This window comes from Callospermophilus lateralis, chromosome 6 (assembly GCF_048772815.1).
Source record: "Callospermophilus lateralis isolate mCalLat2 chromosome 6, mCalLat2.hap1, whole genome shotgun sequence".
Taxonomy (NCBI): Eukaryota; Metazoa; Chordata; class Mammalia; order Rodentia; family Sciuridae; genus Callospermophilus; species Callospermophilus lateralis.
The window spans coordinates 142,638,217-142,661,252 of NC_135310.1; the positions used below are offsets into that span (position 1 = coordinate 142,638,217).

Here is a 23,036-nt window from a genome sequence, read left to right on the forward strand (position 1 = left end):
TTAAATAACTTCTCCCTGGGATGAAAACTCCATTCTTGAGGACATGTCTCTGCCATTCTTTTTTAAAAAAATTTTTTGTAGTCATAGGTGGACACAATACCCATGAGCCATAACCCTAGCCCCTCTGCTATTCTTTCCACACTAATTGTTAATTCTACCTGGCTATTAAGAATGCTGTTTTGCAATATCATCCTGAATCCCAAAGAGGGTCACTGGGAGTCTGCACTCTATCCTGATGAGGGGAAGCACATGGTTATCAAAATTTAATTAATTTATAAGAGAATTTATACACTGATCTCTGTAAAAGTACAACAGAGTAAAAAGAATCACTGGAACAAAAGTTTAGAGAGATTCAGAGATCAGGAATGGTCATCACAAGAATCAAAGACAACCAGCCCACAGAATGGCTCTGGAAGGCATGTACTTTGTTGTGCAGAGCTGAAGGGGGCTCAGTGTACCCAGTAGGGGTCCTTCCCATCTTATGTAAATTACAGGTTCTTAACTGTGGCTGCATCCTGTAATCACCTGGGGAGCTTCAGAAATATTGATGCCTGAGTCCCACTTCCAGAGATTAACATTCAATTGGTCTGGAGTGGCCTGGTTACTGGGATTTGTAAAAGCATCCCAGGTGGTGCTAAAGTAGAGTCAAGGTTGAGAACTGCCAGCATAAGGTGAAATGTTTTTTGTCTTTTGAAAATCTTATTAAAGGTCAGGTAGGCTTTGGTCCTCCCACTAAGACAGTGAAAAAGTCCAGTTGTATAGGACCTGAAGTATCTGAGAGTAAATGAGTTCAACATAGATTTTTGACATGGCATGCACTGGTCCTCACTTAGTTTATTCTTGCTTTCAAGGAAAGGGGACAGCAACCAGGCAAGCCCTGGTCTTGCATGCTGAAGAGTCCAGTAGTATAGGTGTGTGGGTGGGCCTCTTTCCTGTGCAGGCCCAAATTTTAGATCCCTGACCATAGCCTGGAAATGAACTAAAGCCTGTAACTGACATCAACTGTGAGTTGAATTGCTCATGCCACAAACTCTCTTCCTTCTGAGTTGGTCATTTGCTGTGGACATAATCCTCTTTGCAGCCTCTGCTCAGCTCTGGGGCTGACCTTCCAGCTTACCTCTTACACTGTGCTGCTCTAGAACGAACATTCTGTCTTTCCCATCCCACTAGTAGCAATCCTCTGAAGCTCTGGGAGTCACTGTACCTCATTTCTTTGGTGTTCCTAAGGATCCAAGACATGGAGACCGGGCAGTCAGGAGTCATGGAGCTGTGGGCACCTTTCTCGGAAATCTATTCTTTGACTGAAGAAGTCACTGGCTCTCAGTTGAAAGTGATTAGCCAAGGTTAGAAAGTATATCTAATTCAAATTTATATGAAATTCTTTCTATTAAAGTGCAATTAAAGCATCTTACTATGAGGCAACATGGCATGGTGATGGTGTCCACAGCTCAAATTTTGGCACTGATCTTTAGTTCCTGTTGAATCTCTAGCTTAACCCCTCTGAGCTGATTTCTAAGCTTTCCTGAGCTTCAGTTTCCCTATCTGTAAAATGAGAAGGGCTTGCAAAATTATATACATGAAATGATCCAGGCCAGCTGCACCTGATGTATAGCAGGTGATCAATGAAAAGTTAATCCCTCTGTGTCCAGAGTCAGGTAGTAGCCATAGGCAGAATTCATTTTTGTAGGCTCTTAATCAACCTCTAATTTAATTTTCTATATAAACCTGAACTTTCATAATCAATTTCTGACATTTCTGAAGTCACACAAATAGGGTTCTTCTATAGGTAAAGGTGAGTAAATTACATTGTGTTGAGGTTTGTTTATTCCACTTATATTCCGTGAAGCTCCAGGGAGGAACTGAGTGGCAAGGGGAGTCTGGTTGAATACACAGTACATGGTTTTTCAACTTGCCTCTGATGCTCTACTCATGGTGGGCAGGCTGATATATCTTAACTTCCAAACTTCCTGTGGCAAGACCTAGGAGGAATATGAACTTTGTATGCCATCCTAATAGGCTGCTGAAAGATGATTTGGGCAATGGAAGAAGGGCCATACAGTCTGACTCAGCAAACTGTATATTTCATTCAGATCTTTGGGCAACAATTACTTGCCAAAACAGGTCTTTCCAAAGTGGCCTTGGCCACCTCATCCTCCTATTTCTCCCCAGTTTTCCCAAGAAAATATGAGCAGATTATGTGTTAGTCAGCTTTCTGTTACTCCTAGGTCAGATATTCAATTTAAAAAGGGTTTATTTTAGTTCTCAATTTTGGAAGTCTTGGTCTATGGTTGTTGACTTGTTGCTTTTGGGCCTGTATTAGAGAAAAACTGCTCACTCAACCAGGAAGGAAAAAAGAAAAAAGAGAAGGGGACAGGGTCCCACAATCCACTTTGGGGACACTCCCTCGAATTAACTTCTTCCCATTAGGCCTTGCCTCTTAAAGGTCTTGCCACCGCCCAACAGCACCAAACTGAGGATCGAGCCTTGAACACGTGGGCCTGTGGGGGACAATCAAGACCCAAAATAAAGCAGATTGACATAAATTTGTATGCATGTCATAGCTGCCAATTGTCTCCAAAGAGAGCACTATTATAATTAGTTATGGTTCTAATTATTGTTCTATGGTATGAATAGAATGTTGTTAGTTTAAGACTTTTCATTTTGCTGATAAAGGTTATTCTTAGATACACTAAATGACAATGAGCTACTACAAAGAAATTCAAGTATGTATAATTCAGTCTTTTGAAATTACAGCATGCAATTTACCTGGAAAAGTTTTCTAAGCACTATCAGTATATAGGGCACTATGATAAGTATGGGGACAGACAGGACAGACCCTTGTCCAAGGAGACAAGGGCATACAACCCTAATGAACCAAGAAGTCAGACAAGAAACTCTCATTATTTGTCTACCTCTGTGGAGGCACGTGTTTAAACATATGCACATGAAACCTGTCCTTCATCTACCAGTCGAAAACAAGTTCCTCAAACACAGACTATTAGCTTCTTCCCCCATGGCCTGGTACAGTCTGCTCTCCATATCCATGGATTCCCCCATCTGTGGATTCAACCAACTGTGGATCAAAAACATTAAAAGAAAAAGAAAAAAAGGAGATTTGTTCTGAAAAGATCAGAATTTCTTGTTGTTATTCGCTAAACAATATAGTCTGACAACTACTGAAATAGCATTTTCATTGTATTTCGTATAATATAGAGATGATTTAAAGTGTACAAGAGAAAGTGTAGAGTCATATGCAAATAATACACCATTTCAGATAAGGGACTTGAACATCCAGTGTTTGGTATCCTTGGCAGGTGGCAATGTCACAGAACCATCCCTGGCAATACCAAGGGACCACTGTTAACATGTTCCGGAGGACATTCTGTGTTGTCTAGGAATGCAGATACAAGCAGAATTTCATCCAAGCTCTGATAAGACACACACTGTTGATCAGATTAGTCTATAGACATGAGGGAGGTGAAAAGATGTGGAATCAGATCTGTCCACCTGTACTGTCTGCTGTTTTGAATAGCTGCTTACGAGGACCATTAATGGTTCCTTGTCTTGCCTCGTCATCACCTGAACTTGAGGATGCCTTGATGAACTTGATGAAGGCATCCTTAGTTTTTAGTTCCAACCACTAGTTTGCTCTACCTGCTGAGATTATTTTCCTATAGCCTTTCCTTCATTTTATTGCCCAGCTGTCTGTAATCTAATGAGAATATTTAAAATAAGAAAGATTATGTGGACTGAATTTCTGCTTGGCCCTCCCAATTGTACTTGATGGATACACTTTTATCAGCGTGTGATAAATATTTCATAGTGAAACTGTTACTTGGAATTTAGGTACCAAAGAGCCTTTGGGAAAGTTGGACCTATATCACATCAAGTGTCCTATGTGGAAAGCCTACAGCTCAGCAGGACAACTATGCAGTACAGAGAAGAATCACCAAAAAACACACTGGCAGGGGCTCCCAACCTGCACATGTAGAGGTCTGAGACCAAACTGGGAATATCTCCATAAGATCGATTTCAGCACTTGAGTTTTAGAAAAATGTACTGAAATAACAGTTTGCAGCACAAAGCTGTGACCGTCTTTCACTTACAGAAAACTTACCAGGGTGCGTCACAAACACAGCCATCCATTCTCCCTCACATCCCTACACAGTGCACAATTATGCCCAATTTACAGAATAGGAAAGTGAGTTCCACACGGTCATTTGAAGGATTAGAAACTACAATCTGACCCTAGTCCTGTGTCTTTCCTGCTTCCCAGTGGGATATGACAAAATACAAAGAAAGAGTTCCACAGGCTCATTGCATCTGGTTGGAATTCACCTCACACCACGTCTGCTTTTCAGTTTATTCGGGTTGTGAGGGGGGTCAATACATTAATTCTAGGAGACGTCCACAGCTTCCGTTCTGGTACCTGAAATGGCTACTTCTTGAGGATAACACTACAGCTTTGCTGTTTTTAGAGGGTGCTGATAGACACAATCCAATCTCACTTGGTGTTCACAAAAATACTAAGTGGACCTTTCCCCCACATTCTTGCCAACATTTATTGTCATTTGTATTTGTGATAATTGCCATTCTGACTAGAGGGAGATGAACTCTTAGTGTAGTTTTAATTTGCATTTCTCTAATTGCTAGTGATGTTGAACATTTTTTCATATATTTATTGACCATTTGTATTTCTTCTGTGAAGTTGCATGGCCAACCAAACTTCCCAGAGCATCTTTACAGCTGTTCCTAAATCCACCGGGTTTCAAATGGCAGCCCTCTCCCTTCCCCTCCCCCAACTTTGTCCTATCCAAAGTTCCTCTATTCCTCCCATGCTCCCCGGTGTCCCCATTATGGACTAGCATCCACATATCAGAGAAAACATTCAGCATTTGTTTTTTAGTAGTTGGCTCGCTTTACTTAGCATTGTATTCTCCAGCTCCATCCATTTACCTGAAAATGCCATGATTTTATTCTCTTTTAATGCTGAGTAACATTCCATTGTGTATACATACCATATTTTCTTTATCCATAATACATCTATTGAAGGGCATCTAAGTTGGTTCCACAATCTAGTGATTGTGAATTGTGCTGCTATAAACATTGATGTGGCTGCATCACTGTAGAATGCTGTTTTTAAGTCCTTTGGGATAAACTGAGAGGTGGGATAGATGTGTTAAATGATGGTTCCATTCTAAGTTTTCTAAGGAATCTCCATACTGCTTTCCAGATTGGCTGCACCAATTTGCAGTCCCACCAGCAATGTATGAGTGTGCACATCCTCACTAACACTTATTGTTGTTTGTCTTCATAATAGCGACCATTCTGACTGGAGTGAGATGAAATCTCAGAGTAGTTTTGATTTGCATTTCTCTAATTGCTAGAGATGTTGAACATTGTTTCCTATATTTATTAATTGTATATCATCTTCTGAGAAGTGTCTGCTCAGTCCTTGGCCCATTTATTGGTTGGGTTATTTGTTTTTTTTGGTGTTCAGTTTTTCGAGTTCTTTATATATTCTAGAGATTAGTGCTCTAGCTGATGTGCATGTGGTAAAACTTTGTTCCCATACTGTAGGCTCTCTATTCACCTCATTGATTGTTTCTTTTGCTGAGAAGAAGCTTTTTAGTTTGAATCCATCCCATTTCTTCATTCTTGATTTCATTTATTGTGCTTTGGGAGTCTTGTTAAGGAATTCAGGGCCTAAACCAATGTAAAAAAGATTTGGGCTTACTTTTTCCTGAATTAGGCACAAGGTCTCTGGTCTAATTCCTAGGTCCTTGATCCACTTTTGAGTTTTGTGCATGGTGAGAGATAGGGATTTATGTTCATTTTGCTGCATATGGATTTCCAGTTTCTCAGCACCATTTGTTGAAGAGGCTATTTCTTCAAGGTATGTTTTCGACCTTTGTCTAATATGAGATAATTGCATTAATGTGGGTTTGTCTCTGTGTATTTTATTCTGTACTCATACATTGCTGGTGGGACTGCAAATTGGTGCAACCACTCTGGAAAGCAGTATGGAGTTTCCTCAGAAAACTTGGAATGGAACCACCTTTTGACCCAGTTATCCCACTCCTCAGCACATACCCAAAGGACTTAAAATAAGCATACTACAGTGATGTGGCTACATCAATGTTCATGGCAGCTCAGTTTATAATAGCTAAGCTATGGAACCAACCTAGGTGCCCTTCAACAGATGAATGGACAAAAAAATGTGGTATATATACGAAATAGAATATTACTCAGCTATAAAGAAGAATGAAATTATGGCATTTGCTGGTAAATGGATAGAACTGGAGATTATCATGCTAAGTGAAATAAGCCAATACCAAAAAAACCAAAGGCTGAATGTTCTCTCTGATATGTGGATGGTGACTCACAATAGGCTGGAGGGAGGAGTGGAGGTTCACCAGATTGGACAGGGGGGAGTAGGGGGAAGAAAGAGGGCATGGGAATGGGACAGTAGAATGATTCAAACATAACTTTCCTATGTTCATGTATGAATACATGACAGTGTAACTCTACATCATGTACCACCACAAGAATGGGAAGTATACCCCATGTATGATATGTCAAAATGCATTCTACTATCCTGAATAACTAAAAGGGACAAACAAAAAAGAGTAGTGGTCCATAGCACAGAACTTTCACACCTCAGAATACTGTGAATAGAAGGGATGAGGATCCTGCTCACATGGCAAGCCACAGCCTCAACTAGAACCAGCCCTGAGCTCCAGTTAGACCCTCTGTTTTCTGTGCCTTCCCACCTAGCAGCTTGCCTTTACCAAGCAGTAATAGAGTGCTTACTTCAACTGAGGCACTGGGAAGCCATGGCAAATGACAAAACAGCCTTGTCTTTCCAGAAGCGGATACACTAAGGGCAAGGATGAGTTAGAAAACAACATGATAAATTCTGTACAGTGAATTCACATTTGATTGCTTTGGTGACCCAGAAAATGAAAAAAATTTCCCCAGGCAAGAAAGGGGGAGGAAAGGAACTGAAGGCCTTTTTTCTAAGGAGTTGGTGAATAGAGAAACGGGTTCATTGGTGTGCAGTGTCCCTCATAGAGTGCTAGGTTGAATGGGTATGGAAGGTCCAGCCTGCAAGGGTCCTGCAGTCAGTTGAAGAAAGGCTCATAGTCATTAAGCAACTGGCAAAGGCTGGGCATACACTATGAGTGCCATGGAACAGGCTACACATGGTCCAGAAACTGATGGGTAGAAGCCACTTCCTTAATGGTTTCCTAAACTGCCCAGGAGGGAAGTGTGGCCATTGTTTTGGAGGAAAACAAATGGACTGAGTTTCAAAAATTATATCCGGTAGGAAAAATAACATTGTGAAAAACATGAGCAGCCATATACTTTAAATAACAGCTAAGAGTTATTTAAAAAGCAAAATACCAGTTTGGCTCTGCTAATAGAAGCTGATTCAAAGCCTCATTCTTTCTCAGAGGCTCCGCTGGATCTTAGGGAAGGAAAGCTCATTAGCAAATGAGCAATCTACGCCCTGTCACCTGAAGGAGAGGGCAGCCCCTGCTTCACAGCCCACAGACTCCCTGAAGTCACCATGATCCTTGTAACATTCTTGCCCTCACTGAGTGTTAAAAGCATTCACAAAGTGTAGCCAAAGGCTTTTTTCAACTAGGCCTTGCTGCTGAGGCTGACTGTGAAAAACCCACATTATATAACTCGGCATTACGTAACCCAGCTACTCCCCCAAGTGCAACACAACAAATTGCCTGTGAACCTGAGCAGTCAGCGATAGAAGTGGCCAGTGACAGAGCTCACCCTTCACCAACACTGCCAGGCGTATTTAAGAAGCATTATTATTCACTTTCAGAATTGGAGAACATCAGGCCTGAAAAGGACCTTTGAGGTCCATGGAGCAAACTTCTCCTGACCCATAGGAAGAAGCTGCCATGTTGGCTGGCAGCCAGTGAATGAGTACTTTTTGAGCCTGTCTGGCATGCCCACGTCGGTGTAGGCAGTTCTGGAAAGCCCTGACTTATGTGCAAAATAGAATAACCTGCTGACAGACACCCAAGTCCAATCTCAGAAGGCAGTGGATACAGTGGATTCAAGAAACAATTCCTGTCTATTAGGGATCCTACTAGAAATCGATGTGCCCAATTCCTTACTTTTTACAGGTGAGGCCTGAGGGCCATGGAGTTCCTGGCTGCTGCTAATCTGTGGTGGGTTTTGAAAGAAAATCCTTCTGACCTGTGGGTTGATGCTATTTTCACTCCACTGAGGAGGTGAGATGGGTGGGAGTGGAGGGAGAGAAGTGTTTCTTGGGCTTTGTGAAGTGAAAATGCTGAGAAATGGAAAATACTTAAAATATTGATTTAATTCTATGCTGGCATTATTTGATAAAACTAAGATCACAATAGAATTTTTAGAGTTCTTTCATTATTCATAACTGACCAATCTAGGAAATGACAGCCTTAATTACCAGACTGGGGAAGACAAAAAAATTTTGAAGCTTCACTTGCCACTGGTATTTCAATAACATACCAAATACAAAATTAACTTAAGAATGGTAGGGCCAGGGGTGCAGCTCAGTGGCATGGTGCTTGTATAGCATGCACGAAACCCCAGGTTTGATTCCCAGCCCTGCAGGTTGGGGTGGAGGGATGGTATTCCTTTGCCTTTAGTAGTAGACCTCAGTGATGATGTTTTTAGAAAGATCATATATCAGGACCAAGCATGGAGAGCTCCTGAAAAGTGTTTAAATTGAGGTACATCTTGCTCAAAATCTTTTTTTCTTTTTTCACCTACCATTCCTATTACATCTGAGAGGCAAAATGCAATCAAACAAGGCAAAAAAAGAATAAAAAACACACCCAGCTTTTTACACTGAGAGATGTATAAAGTAGAAAAATCTTCCCAAATATTATGTAGGAAACTCTGCTGCGCATGTATACAGGTGAAAATCTATCCAGTCGGAACAGAAAATTTAACTGTAGACATCAAGTGCTCAGGAAATTAGCCCATCTCCTCATGTACACTCTGGCATGGAGGTCACTGCCTCCATGCCATCTCTAAGGACCCAGGGCTGAAGCACAAATTAAGGTAAACAAGGGGAGTCCCTTTTACTGCCTTCCTAAATATGTGACACTGCTCCTTTGTCTCTGCATAAGCGTGACTGGAGTCAACTCCAATTACTTGAAAGGACAAGCCAAGCAACGGGGCATCAAAAGGTTTCCATTGAAAGGTACTCGGTGATAGCCTGTCAGGAAAAGCACAATTGGAGCTGCAGCCTTCAGATCTACGGGGAGATTCTGAGCAAAGACTTCTTAAATAGGGTGGCTGAACTTTAAGATTTTCTGAGCGTCGTTTTATTTTCTCTTGATGGCAAGAGTTTTTTGAGAAAGGATAAAGGAGCATGGCCTCTAGAAATCACACTATTCATGAGCCTGCAGAGGGTAAGCTGCTACCTCTAATAAGAGTTCTAAATGAACACTCAGAAAAAAGAAACGCTCATCTTGCCGCCTTCTCTCATCTTCAGGCTCCTGTTTGCCTCTGTCAAGATGAGGCCACCCAGAGTATGACCCTGCTTCTGAGAGCAGCTCACAAGTGCGAATAGATGCGGGCCCACCATTCTCCTAACTGTGCATCCTTGGAGAATTCCTCAAACATGCCTCATCTGAATTCCTCACTTAGAAAATGAGGATAATAGTGTCTTTCTCATAAGGCTGTTGTTAGAGAAACTGTGCAGTACAGCGTCTGTGCATAGACAGGGTACAAGGAAGAAACACTGACATCTATCATTGCCACCACTGCCATCACCATCCTCCTCCTCAACATTAAAACTATGCCTCATGGATATGGTGAATTAGAAATATAAGCACATCACTCGGCTCATGAGGAAAAGCAGTATCTGAGCTGAGATCAACACTTCTGTAGATTCTTTCCTATGAAACCAATGAGCTTTTGGTGCCAGAGGTGATAATATCTAGGTGTTGAAGGTATAGCTCAAAGACAGAGGGCTTGCCTAGCATGAGCAAGGCCCTGGGTTAAATTCTGAGCACCCCCCAAAATAAAAATAAATAAGTAAAAGCAGTAATATCTGTTTCTAGTGTGCTTCAGAAGAATATACCAGTTCTTTACAGCTTTCCAGAAAAAATGTCTGTCATGATGAAATGGCAGACTGATAGATTTCATAATAAAAATTCCCCAATGAAACCTTTGCAAAAATGTTCTATACAGAGTATCACTGTAACTTTCTTCATGATCTCTGCTATACATGGAAATACAGTAAAAAAGTTTTGTAGCCAGATGCAGTAGTGCATGTCTGTAATCCCAGTAATCCAGGCCAAGGCAGGAGGATAGCAAGTTTGAGGCTAGCCTCAGCAACTTAGTGAGATCCTCAACAAGTCAGCAAGATCTTGTCTTGAAATATAAACAGGGTGGGGGGTTGGGGCTGGGATTACAGCTCAGTGGTAGAGTGCTCGCCTTCCACACATGAGGCACTGGGGTTGATCTTCAGCACCACATACAAAATAAATAAATTAATAAAAATAAAGCTACTGTGTCCCATTTACAACTAAAAACAATTATTAAAAGAAAAAAAGGGGGGGGACTGGGCGTGTAGCTCAGTGGAAACGCACCCATGGTGGGTTCAATCTCTAGTACCACAAAAAAAAAAAAAAAAAGAGTATTTTGTACATGAAAGATACAGATGTATGGTATCTTCTAGAAAAGAAATAGAAACTTGTTTTATGCACAACCTTGGAGGAAATAAACAAATTTAATAGACGATTTCCAATCAAATGAGAAGTATCCTTTCTATAGAATTACCAACTGTAGAAATGCTGTTACCCTGCATTTCAGTATTGAGAGGAAGGGAATTAAATTCTAGTATGAAGAGGTCTTTTCATAGCTGCAGTGGAACTACATATTGAACAGACTAAAAAAATGAATGTCAGCCAGGGTGTGGTGGCACATACCTGCAATCCAAGTGACTCAGGAGGCTGAGGCATGAAGACTGAAAATTCAAGGCTAGCCTCAGCAACTTAGTGAGATTTTGTCTCAAAACAAAACAAAAGGGGTGAGAATGTAGCTCAGCGGTAGAGCACCCCTGGGTTCAATCCCCAGTATAATAATAATAATAACAATAATAATAATATTAATAATAATAATAATTTTTTAAATATAAAAAACAATACCCCCCTCAAAAAAAAAAAAAAAAACAAAAAACAAAAAACAAAAACCCAAAAAATCAAAAAACCAAAAAACAAAACCCCAAAGGTCACACACAGGCCAAGCTATGCAACTAACAACCATTCTCAATGCTCTGCTTTCTTAAAAATTTTGAAAGAGGCTAGGAGATTTTTTTATTATTATTGAAAAACTCCATATATAGAAAAGACATAGACTCAATTATGGGGCAACTTAGGCCTTGAGGATTTTTATTGAGGTCCAAGACAGATTTACATCTCTTCTGCCTCTAATTGTTTACTATTACCTCTTAAATACGTAGACTGGTCCTTTGGTTTAATCTTAGTTGATCTATGTAGGCACAGAGGAGAATGCTGCTAAGACTGGCTTCTAAACTCTATTTCTGGTCTATTAGATGAGAGAGTAAAAGGGATCTAGAACCTAAAAGAGCCAAAATGAGAAAAAACTTCTACAAGGTTCTTGTAGAACTCTCAATTCCATCCTAATCCTGCCTCCCAAGAGCTTATCAAGTCAATTCATAATTACATGGCACAGAGTAGGTACTCAAAAAATCTCAAGGGAAAGGTATCACGGGTATGAAACTGCAAGACACACAATGTCTTTGACTGATTTAGTGAAGTGTGTTGAAGGTTGCTCAGAAGTCAGCCAGGGAACAGGGAGAAGTTCAACTAAGAAGAAATGAGTACTAGCATTCACATGGGGCCCAGGAAAGCATTTTAATCCTTCTCTTGCCTGTAAGTTATCACATTACTGTTCTTCAACTACTATTCATTTTGAGAAGAAAATGCTCTGATCAGAAGATGATCTGCTCTAGTACTGGTAACATATTGTCTACCAGGAATGAAGAAGGCTAACAGAGGAAGTGCCAGGAACACGAGAGAAATAATGCAATTTCTTGAATTTCCTGGTAGTTGAAGTGTTGTACTAAGACAAATTTTTGGAATCTATGATAGTATAAATGCTGGCATACAACTTTGCTCATCTATAATAGCCAAAACCCTATATAGTTAAGTTCTTGGTAAAATATGGTCAAGAAAAACTGGGCACAGAGTAATTTATTTGAAAAGCATCAGTAGTTTCTGCAAAGAGGAGAAAAAGGGGACAAATATTTATGAGAATGTTGAACCCCAGATTTTAGAACTGGAAGTAGCTTTAAAAATTAGAGTATGACCCTTTGACTTTTCCCAACAAGAAAACTGAAGACTCACACATAAAAATTCACTAGTTCAAGCTTCAAAATACTTAAGTCTCCTACCCTAAAATACTAGTACATGAAGCATCTAATTTTACTCTTCCCAATTTAAAAAAAAAAAAAGTGACAAGTCATAATTCATTTTGGGAAAAGGGATCTTTTTTTCTTTTTTTTTCCCCCTTCTTGGTACTGGGGATTGAAACTGCAGATGCTTTTACTACTAAGTTACCCCCACTTTTAAAATTTGGCTTATCCTCATTGGACTGAATTCACTGTAATTTCAGCTCCCAGTGCTGAATAATCAAGTGACTAACCTGCTTTGTTTAAAAAAATTTTTTTTTGTGCATTATAGTTATATGTAATAGAAGGGTTCCTTTTGACATACTCATAAATGCATTTATCAAGAGTTTTCACCATTGCAATCCCCAATACTGCCCTCTTCCCTTGCCCTGGTCCCCTTGCTTCTACTCTATTGATCCTCCTTCTCTTTGTTTATTGCATTATAGTTATATATAAAATTGGAATGCATTGGGTGTGTTTATCATGCATCTAGTATAATTTGGTTAACTTCATTCCCCAGTTCTTCCCCTTTCCCTCCCCTTTGGCCCCTTTTCTACTCTACTGATCTTCCTTTTATTTTTGCAAGATCCCCTTAATTTCATTCTGTTTCTAGCTTCCACATTTGAGAGAAAAAAATTCAACCCTTGACTTTAAATCTGGCTTATTTCACTAAGCATGCTCCCTAGTCCTTTTATTTTGAGACAGGGTCTCAACTAAGTTTCTGAAGCTGGGCTTGAATTTTTCATTCTCTTGCCTCAACCTACTGAGTAGCTGGAATCACAGGCATGTACCACATCTAGCTAGGGATATTTTTAGCTGTGAAAAAAATCATACAGATTTCATCATCTCAGTCATTGGTCTTTTTATTTTTTTATTGATACATTATAATTATACACAATCCTGGGATGCATTATGCCATATTTATACGCACATGTAATTTAATCAATATGATTTGCCATCACTTTCCTTTTCCTTCTTCTCCTCCCTCCCACATGTGCTTGTTCTATTCTTCTGATTTGCATCATATCACAATTAATTACTGCACTATAATTATACTGTGTTTCACCACATAATAGTCACCATGGCATAACTGTTGCATCCTGTTTGCTCAGTCCAAAAATTGGTTTATAACCTTTATTGCATAATTGTCACATGATATAATTCTGTTCCTCATGTTGCTTAAAAGGTAACCAGAATATGAATGTATTCATCAGTGGCATGTGGATGTGCATTTGTCTTCTAGGGCACTTTGAACTACAGCCTAGAATTCTCAAGGCATGGGCACTGTGTGTATATTTCTGAAAGCTGACTGGTGTGGTTTTATTACAGCACTGCAGTACTAACAGTAACATCTCTCTCTCTCTCTCTCTCTCTCTCTTTTTTCTTAAAACATATCTCTTATGAATGGTGCTGAAGCTGGCACATCAGATAAAGAAAATAACAATAGCATTGCAAAATCAACATAGAAGATTAAGTTTTGTTAAGTCCATAATTTGCAACACTCTAGTAAATTTTATCAAGTGTAATATTTTATTTATAATGCACAAACCAGTAACAACTAAAGTGTTAACTCTTTTTTTTTTTTCCCCAGACTGGGAAAATGTTGCTTTAACCACCACAAGGAAATGATGTTCATATTCAGACTATTCAATCTGAATGATATTCAGGCATATTCTGCATATTCTCATATTATACCAGTTTAGCAATGAATAATTTTTAAATAATACTGGCAAAGTTCTTTTTTTGTTTTGAAGCTTCACATAATGGTCTCACCCCACTTTTTTGTAATATAGTTTGGCATAAAATCTGCGATGATTGTGTTATGAAATGTGGTATAAAAAGGTGGGAGACGTTGTGCAATCTGTACATGGACAAGCTAATGTGTTCCCTAGTACGTGCCTAGGCCCTCGCCTTCTATCCCCTTCTTCTACTCTGCTGATCTCCCTTCTATTTTTTTCTTTCTTTCTAATCTTAATCATTTTTAATACTGTTAAATATATTCACATTTTTGTGAAACAAATCTCTAGAACTTTTCCATCTTCTGAAACTGAAATTCTGTATCCTCTGAGCAATTTCCCCTTTCCCTCCAGTCCCTGGTAACCATCCTACTTTCCGCTTGTATGAATCTGACAACTTTGGATACCTCATCTAAGTGGAACCACACTGGATTCGTCCTTTTGTATTTGGATTATTTCACTTAGCATAATGCCCTCAAGGTTCATCTGTGGTTAGCATGTAACAAGATCTCTTTCATTTTTAAGTTGAGTGATATTTCGCTTTAAGTATGGAACACATCTTGTTTATCCATTCATCTGTCAATAGACATGTGGGGTGCCTCTACCTTTTGTGAATAGCATATAATTATTTTTATGTGTTTTAGGTGCTGTAACATAGAAATTAACTTTCCTTTATATTCCATCAAAACAATGGCCAAATATATTTTAGAAATGTCCCCAAACTATCAAAATGGTACTTATGTTAAATGTATGCATGTGGAGAGAGAATGCACTCTCTATTTTCCCTACAGGACCTAAAAAAACATACATTTTCCCAGGTTGTTTGAAAAGGACAAGAACAGTGGGGAACACAGCACTTTTGACAGGCTTTAAGCACCATCTAAGGTACTGAAGTGACTGATGGGGCTAGAAGGAGGTCACTGTTCACCAGCTTCTCATTTCACAGCAGCATATTCAGAGAACTACTGGTGGACCCTTCTCTTGAATGGTCTTTTAAAGACTAACTATAAAACACCAAATAAAAGTAAAAACACATATGGTTTCAGAGACTCTCACCTATCACCACTGAAAATACCAATAAACTGGACAAATGATTTTGCTTTTAGCTATTTACAAAAATAATTAAGCATAAGATGAGAAACACTGAAATGGTCCAGCTCATACATACGCAAACTCATTTTAACAAAAATCTTTGTCATGCGGGGTGCAGTGGAGCACACATGAAATCCCAGCCATGTGAAGGCAGGAGGTTCCCAAGTTTAACAAAGGACTAGGGACATAACTCAGTGGTACAACACCCCTGGGTTCAATCCACAGTACAAAAATGAAAACAAAACAAAACAAAAATCCATGATACATGTAATAATATCCATCCCGTCCCCCGTATTTTTAATGGCTGTACTGCTTTTGATCGTTTACAACTACAGGTTCATAATTCTGAACCTAATACCTCCTTGAGTTGCTTAATTACAGAAAGCACTAGCTTCAGAATAGCCACTGCAGTAGAAAATAGTGACCACTGGAAAACTAGTGACGATTGTTATCATGCCAAAACCCTGGCACAGAATCAGAACATAACCAGTTTCTCTTCCTACTGTATAATCACAATATTACAACAATAACAATATATTTCTTTATCCAAATACTTGGGTAAGAGAGAACCTTGTTTTGCAGGATACAGTCCTTTCTATTTTCTATCAAACACATATCTTAGTAGCCTCTTGTCCTTGGTAGTGTAATCAAATATTATTTGGATATAAACAGTGCTAAATTCACTAGCCTACATAATGGCCAGGAACCTTTTCATACAGAGGATTTTTTCTTTTCTAAAGTTTATGAATTCACCTGGCTGACCATACTGTGAAAATGGTCTATGAAGTACACTCTGTCCACCTCTGGCTCACAAAACAACTTCGGTTACCCTAGGTTTGCTGCTATATGAGAACCTGGAAGAACTGAAGGGTCATTTCACTTTTATGACCCCTAGTGGCATCAGATAACTATAAATGCACTTAAACTTTGCACATTATGTTACATGCTGCAGTTGTTCTGAAGACCCTTAGAGGAGCAAGGTACTAGCACAAGGGAAGTATTGATACAAAACAAGGTACACTATGGTGGTTAAAAAACCAAGAAGTGTTAAAAACAAAAACAAAACAAACAAGCAAAAAACTCAAAGAAAAGTGGCAAACTGCAGGGTTGTAATGAATTGGGGTGATTAACTCAACTCACAGCAATTCTAACTAATGCCTGTAAACAGAAGGAATACTCTTAGACAACGAAGCTGAACAAAGGATAAAGACAAGATCTGGTTGGCTTCCTTGCTTCTCTGTCTGATGTGGAAGACCTACAAAGCCTTGCTTCCCATCTCAGGGAGACACCAACTAGACTGCCTAGACTGCTCAAGATCTATTTGCCCAACCACACACAGCCAAGTTACTGTCTGTCCTCATTTGGCCCATATACAAAAGGGTTCCCAACCTTTCTGCTCACAGCTGGAGAACAGATAAGGAATCTAGGTTTAGCAGGGGCTAGTCCAGAATTAGCTTTCAGCAGAGGGGAAAACCCATAAATGCTGACGGGGTCAGCCTGTTTTTCCAGAACCATTTTTTTTTTTTTTTTTGTGGAAATTGTAGCAGCTTATGGAAAGGTAGAAGAATGTCTCCACTGGTCTACTGGGATATGGTGCATGTAACTGGAAGAGATTTGCTACTGACATATCAGACTGTAATGTCCAAGAACATCAAGGAAAGAACAAGTACATGTTTGGTCCTAAGTATGGAGAAAAGCAAAAGAAGGCCGACTTGCTCACTAGGAAAGAAAACCTGCTAGCCATATCATGAAATGAGAGTAATTTTTAGGAGCTGTGCAAAGGCTCACAAGAAATACTGATGCTATCTAGAACTCCTCAGGGCAGCCGATGCAGACTTACCATCTTGCACACTGGGGATATGAAGGAAGCATGAATGACCTTTGAGGAGAGATTAAGCTCCATTGATGAGGTTCTTAAATATCTTGGGGAAAAAAAAAATGGGAGGATGGCTTAAGAATAACTTTATCCTTCAACTTTTACTAACTTAGGAACTTGTGACCTTGAACTTCTGAATCTGCTCCAAGGAATTAGAAGATTTGAGCTCTTGTGGCATTCATTTTTCCTGAACCTGAGCTTCTCTACCCAGAAAACCAGAAGAATGTTTTTGTTCAGAGACTTCTTTAAAAACAGCAAAAATTACCAGGCATGGTGGTACATATCTATAATCCCATTACTTGGGAGGCTGAGGCAAGGGAATTGCAAATTCAAGGACAGCCTGTGCAATGTACAGAGACTCTGATTCAAAAGAAATGTGGATGTAGCTCAGTGTATAGAGCCCCTGGGTTCAAGTTCCAGTACCACAAAAAACAAAAACAAAACAAACCCAAAACAAAACAAAAACTATACCACTGTGCCAGGTTATGGTGGTTTCACACACCAGAGATGTCTCAAGGGACTGAAGAAGCTGTACTTTAAAGCACAAGGAGAAAGCAAAGAGGGCGGTTTCGGTACAGAAGATGGAGGATTTCCGACTACAGCTTTGATGATGTAGGAGTATGGTATGGTAGCTGGATAGTGGCTGCTGGTTTCCTGTTTACAGAAATGTAAAGCTGGGATTGGTCCAAATGCTCCAGCAGAGGAGGGGCTTGATAGGAAGAACTCATAGCTCCTGAAGGTGATAGGTCAGGATCCTCAAGAGATTTCTGTTTCCCTGTCAGTTGATTCCTCCAGGAGGGACTAAGTGACCAAAAAGACACCAGGACTTTGGTGGCACAGTCCCTCTGACTGAAGTATATGACCTCAGGACAACCCTGCCTGTACTCCCTTGAGCATCCAGCACTCTGCAGTTCTAGAGATTATAGATTAATCATAGCAAATACTTGCAAAGTGTACTAGGTGCCACCAATATCATTTTAGGGCTTTTCATACATTAACCTATTTGATCCTTACCACAATTCCCTATCCTTATTTATATTTTTTATTAGGCACTAAGAAATCAAATATTTTGCTCAAGGTCAAATAGCTGAGTCAGGATTGGAACACAAGCCTCACAGCACATGTTTTTGCTCACCAGACCCTTAGATCCCTTCCTTACACCTGCTACTGGGAAAGGGAGAAAATGGATAAGGCGATGAGCAGTAGTGTTTTAGGTACAGATAAGTGTTGTTAGGAAAAGTGATGTAGGGCACAAGAGGGCAGCTGTTTAATTAAGATAGCGTGGTCAGGGAGAGCCAGGCAAGAGTCTTGGGAGCGTCTCCTTCAGGTGAAGAATCTCTGAAGAAGGTTGAGAAGGGATGAGCTGGTTGTGCACCAGGGCCAACAAGAAGTTAATGGACACTGTGTGAGGGAGGGAGAGAGACCAGAGTAATGCAGGGCCTCAGAAGATTTCACAAAGAGTTCAGTTTTTCTTGTCAAGGTGCTATGAAGCCCCTAAAGGGGCTGAGCAGGAGAATGAATTGATTGGATTCTATTATTTTTTTTTTAAAACATCATTCTCGCTATTTATTAACAGAACACAGCAGGGGAAACAGTGAAGCAAGTTAGAAGATAACTACAGAAGTCAGCAGCAAGGACGTTAAACAACATATCTTTGCCTTTGGTCCAGCTCACAGTGAGGTGTCTCAGGAAATCTACCATATCTCACACACTAACTGTGGTAAAATTTGCAGTTACAAGACTTGACGTGAATGGGAAGTGAGTAGAAAACTACCCACCAGCTGAAGTCTAACTGCCTAACTAGTTCTCCCATAGAATGAGGGCTTCTATGAGAAAGTGGTACCTCGCTCCTAGAAGGTCACTCTGGAAACTCTGGGCCTGCAAGTTAGGCAGTGTACATTCCTCTATCAGGAAGGTGCAGTCGCCCCACTGTCCTGGGGAGGGCACCCTCACTCTACTCACTCTCTAGCTGCTGCAACAATGTTTCCATCTGTTTTCAGTGTGGATTCACTGGGGATGTTGGATGATGGCCACAATCTCCACCTCCCCCCCACCCCCAACCCCTGCAGTGCTGGGGATAGAACCAGGGTTTCCTGCACGCTGGGGCAAATGCTACCACTGGGCTATAACTCTTTTTTGTTTGTTTGTTTGTTTTGAAAGAAAAAGAAAGCTTTTCAAACCAAAAAATGACACAGACAATTAGACATAACACAAGAAATGGTGGCACAGATTATTTACAGGCCCCCTTTTCTAAGCAGTTTATATTCTAAGTAATTTTAGACTAAAGATAAAACCAGTCTGTTTTGGAAATGCTTGCCAATTTCTACACAGAGAAAGTGCCAAAGAACTGAATCTTTCTGAGTTTATGTAAAATAGAGACTCAGGCTGCTTGTTTTCCTAAATTTTACTGCTAAAGGATCCCATGAAATTGAACTGCTGGTGACTGGAAAATACCATCGTTCTAGAATTTTCTAATTGGCGACTCACTTATCTGCCATTCTTAAAGTACACATAAATGTGCAGATCAGTCTTTTTCTAACTACCCTATTATCTTTTCATGTCTTCAGTTAATGATCATTTCCCATACTTGTTTGAATGTGGCAAAGTTATTCCAATGCTAGATAACTGCAGACATCAAGGAGGACTACGAGAATCTGAAATGTTATTCCAGAAGGGATTGTTCCATTATGAAGCCAACAGAACCAGACTTAATCTTGTCATAAAATGAAAACTATAGTTTTTAACTCTTGCTTATTTGAATTCTATTTTGAGTTATGCTTGAAGAAGGGTCAAGGAAAGGGAAGAGTCTGATGAAACGTCAGCCAAACACTTTCTAAAACACTAGCAGAACTTAAGAAAATGGTAATGTGTTCCCCCGTACACTGTATAAACACATTTACCACAAGTAAGAGAGAAGTAGGGGTGAAAACGAAGAGATTTATGGTGTGACTATTGCTAAATTAAAGAAAAACAGTGAAAAGGGCAATTTTATTACAGGTTGAGAAAACCAATCAATAGAAGGCTACTTTAACCTTTGACACTCTAATAGTTCTTGAGAAGACAGGCTACCATAAGTGCTCCACCCACCTCATTAACTTTTCTAAAAAAGCAATCCCTACAAGTTGATCCCTGGATCTTGTACAAAATGAAAACAAAAACACCTTCCAGGGTCTTTTATGGGGTCTGTACCCCCACCAGCTGTACTCCATACCTTGTGCACCTGCAGATGCACCTTCCATCTGGCAACGTAATTCAGGTTCATCATCCATTCTATCCATCATGAATTATAATGATAAATACTAGAAAAGGAGATGTTTATACCCTGACATAAGTTCACATATATATCTATAATATATCTTACAAAGACTTTTAATTTTAAAAAAGTTATTATATTGAAATTCATCACACTTCCAACGTTTAGTTAATGAGAGTTTAGTTTTCCAGAAGATGCAGTCCCTGAAAATTTTGAAAAGCTAATGCTTTTATTTTGTCCTTGAATTTGATAATATGATAGCTCATTTTTCTATGCTTGTATTACAAAAAAAGAGGACAGGAAAAAAAAAAAAAGGACAGAGTTTCATGATCCTGAAGTATAAATCATAAACCTAAAAGTGGTGATGTCCAATCAAGGGGGAAATGTCAGAGCTGAAGGCTTTTAATGAAAACAGTATACTGAACCATCTTACCTGTCGACGAATTATTTCAAGGTCTCTTTTGGCTTTATTCACTAGGTTTTGAATTTCTACAGGATCCTTTACATTTTTATTTTCTCTGAAGGCATCTCTTATCCTCCTGACAGCATACATTCTAAATAAATTGAGAAAGAGAAAAAAAAAAAAAAAAAGAAGAAGAAAAGTTGTCAGTATGTCTGGTGTCTGAGGATGTTTAAATTTAAAAGCTTTCCTCTAGAATTAAGTGTCCAATATTCCCCTATAGATAATTCACTTTGATTTTTGCTCATGGGACAGGTCAATGTATTACTATTCGGGATGACTAAGCAAATGAATTTAGGAAAATAAATCTACCCTAAAGAAGTCACATACAAATGGCAAACTGCTACATAAATGCTCTTTAGATTACTGGCTCTTTAGAGTTATTCACTATTGGCTTCCCTCCATTAACACGGATAATTGAACCTCTATTGTACAGAGACAAACCAAGAATTCAGAGGTTAAACGATGCACTGTGTGTGTTTGTATGCTGAGTATGCTGAGCTAGTGATCAGCTTTCCCAATCCCTGATCCCTTTTTTGGCCTCTACTTTTCTTTTTGTAACCTAAAATGTAAGGCTGCAATCCATATCAGGATCCTACTCCAGCTGAAAGTGAAGGATTATGCCAAAAAGGCTTTTCTTCACGAGAGGTCCTCTATCTGCACAAACATATCTCCCACTCCTAGCCAGATAAACCTAGACAGACTTGAGTTTGTATGTTTGCTCCACCTCCTGCTATTCACATCAGCTTGGGAAAGCTTCTTAACATAAGGCCATGTTTCCTCATCTGCCAGAGACACATAATACTGCTCAGTACAGCTAGGAGGATTAAGAATTATTATGTGAGACTGGATTTTGGCAAAAAGCCTGGAACCTAGAAAGACTCAATAAATGAAAGCCATTCTGATTACTATTCTAGTTATACCTTAATGCAATTAGTATTTCCCTCTCCTCATGCATGGCCTCACCTTTGTCTCGTATCTTTAGGGGTACACCAGAGTGTGTGTTTAGAAAGTAAGAGTGCTCTTGATAGTTAGCCAGAGAAGAATCAACAGTCTTAATCAGACTCTCAGAGAACCACAGCCTTAACCCCGATGCACTCCCCATCTACTTTGAATTGGAAGACAAGAGACTAAGGAAAAGTACCCTGAGTTGTACACACCAGACATTGTTTCCATCTCAAATCACTCTTGATTTTTAGCTTTATGAACCAGGAAAAGAATACGTGTGTTACCATTGGTAATATTCAGCAATAAAAGAATGTAAATAGATGCAAAGAAAGGTGAAAAAGTAAATTTCAAAGTCTCTGGGGGATTGAAGGTGAGGTCTAGGAGATGCATATATACTGGGAAATCTTATTTTAGAGAATACAAAGTTTGTTTAGACACATTTTTCTTTTTCTTTTTTAATATCTCTATAATATTTTTGGATGTAGATGCGCACAATACCTTTTATTTTTATTTATATATTTTTACATGAGGATTGAACCCAGTGCCTCACATATATGAGATGAGCGCTCTACTGCTGAGTTACAACCCCAGGCCTAGACACATTTTTCTAAAAAATAAATTTTATACTAACAATGTAAAAGAGTTGTGCACATGGCATGGACTTGTAATCCCAGCAGGTGGGAGACTGAGGCAGGATCACAAGTTCAAAGCCAGCTTCCGCAACTTAGCTAGTCCCTAAACACTTGCTGAGAACTTGTCTCAAAATAAAAAATAAAGGGCTGGGGCTATGGCTCAGTGGTAGAGCGCTTGCCAACAACATTAGAAGCACTGGGTTCCATCCTCAGCAACACATAAAAATAAATTAAAAATAAATAAAAATAATAATAAAAAGGACTAGGGCTGTGGCTCAGTGGTACAGTGTCCTTGGATTCAATCCCCAGTACCAAAAACAAACAAACAAAAAACCAAGACGCAAATGGCAGGTTTTTGTTTTTTTTTTTAAACCCATTTAAAAGTGAGAGTAAAGCTAAACCTTGTAACATTAGGAACCACGAAGAAGAAAGGCAGTTTAGGAACTTGCACTTTCAAAATGGAAGATACCATTGAAACTCTGATCTTAACCCCTTGATAACCAGCTAGAGAATTCGTAAAGAAGCTCCTAAATGTTCAGTATTGATTTCAGGGGCTACTATGATTGGAAAGGGAATCCACATAATACCGGCTGCTAAACA

At 39.4% G+C, this 23,036-nt stretch overlaps 1 protein-coding gene across 1 annotated transcript in view; it reads right to left on the reverse strand.

Moving 5' to 3' along the window:
• The window catches only part of Lyrm4 (LYR motif containing 4), a 143,297-nt gene that overhangs the window by 86,455 nt on the left and 33,806 nt on the right, over positions 1 to 23,036 (reverse strand). The window contains exon 2 of the mRNA XM_076859151.1: positions 20,830 to 20,950. Coding sequence (XP_076715266.1) covers positions 20,830 to 20,950 — 121 coding nt within the window. The remainder of the gene's footprint in view (positions 1 to 20,829; positions 20,951 to 23,036) is intronic.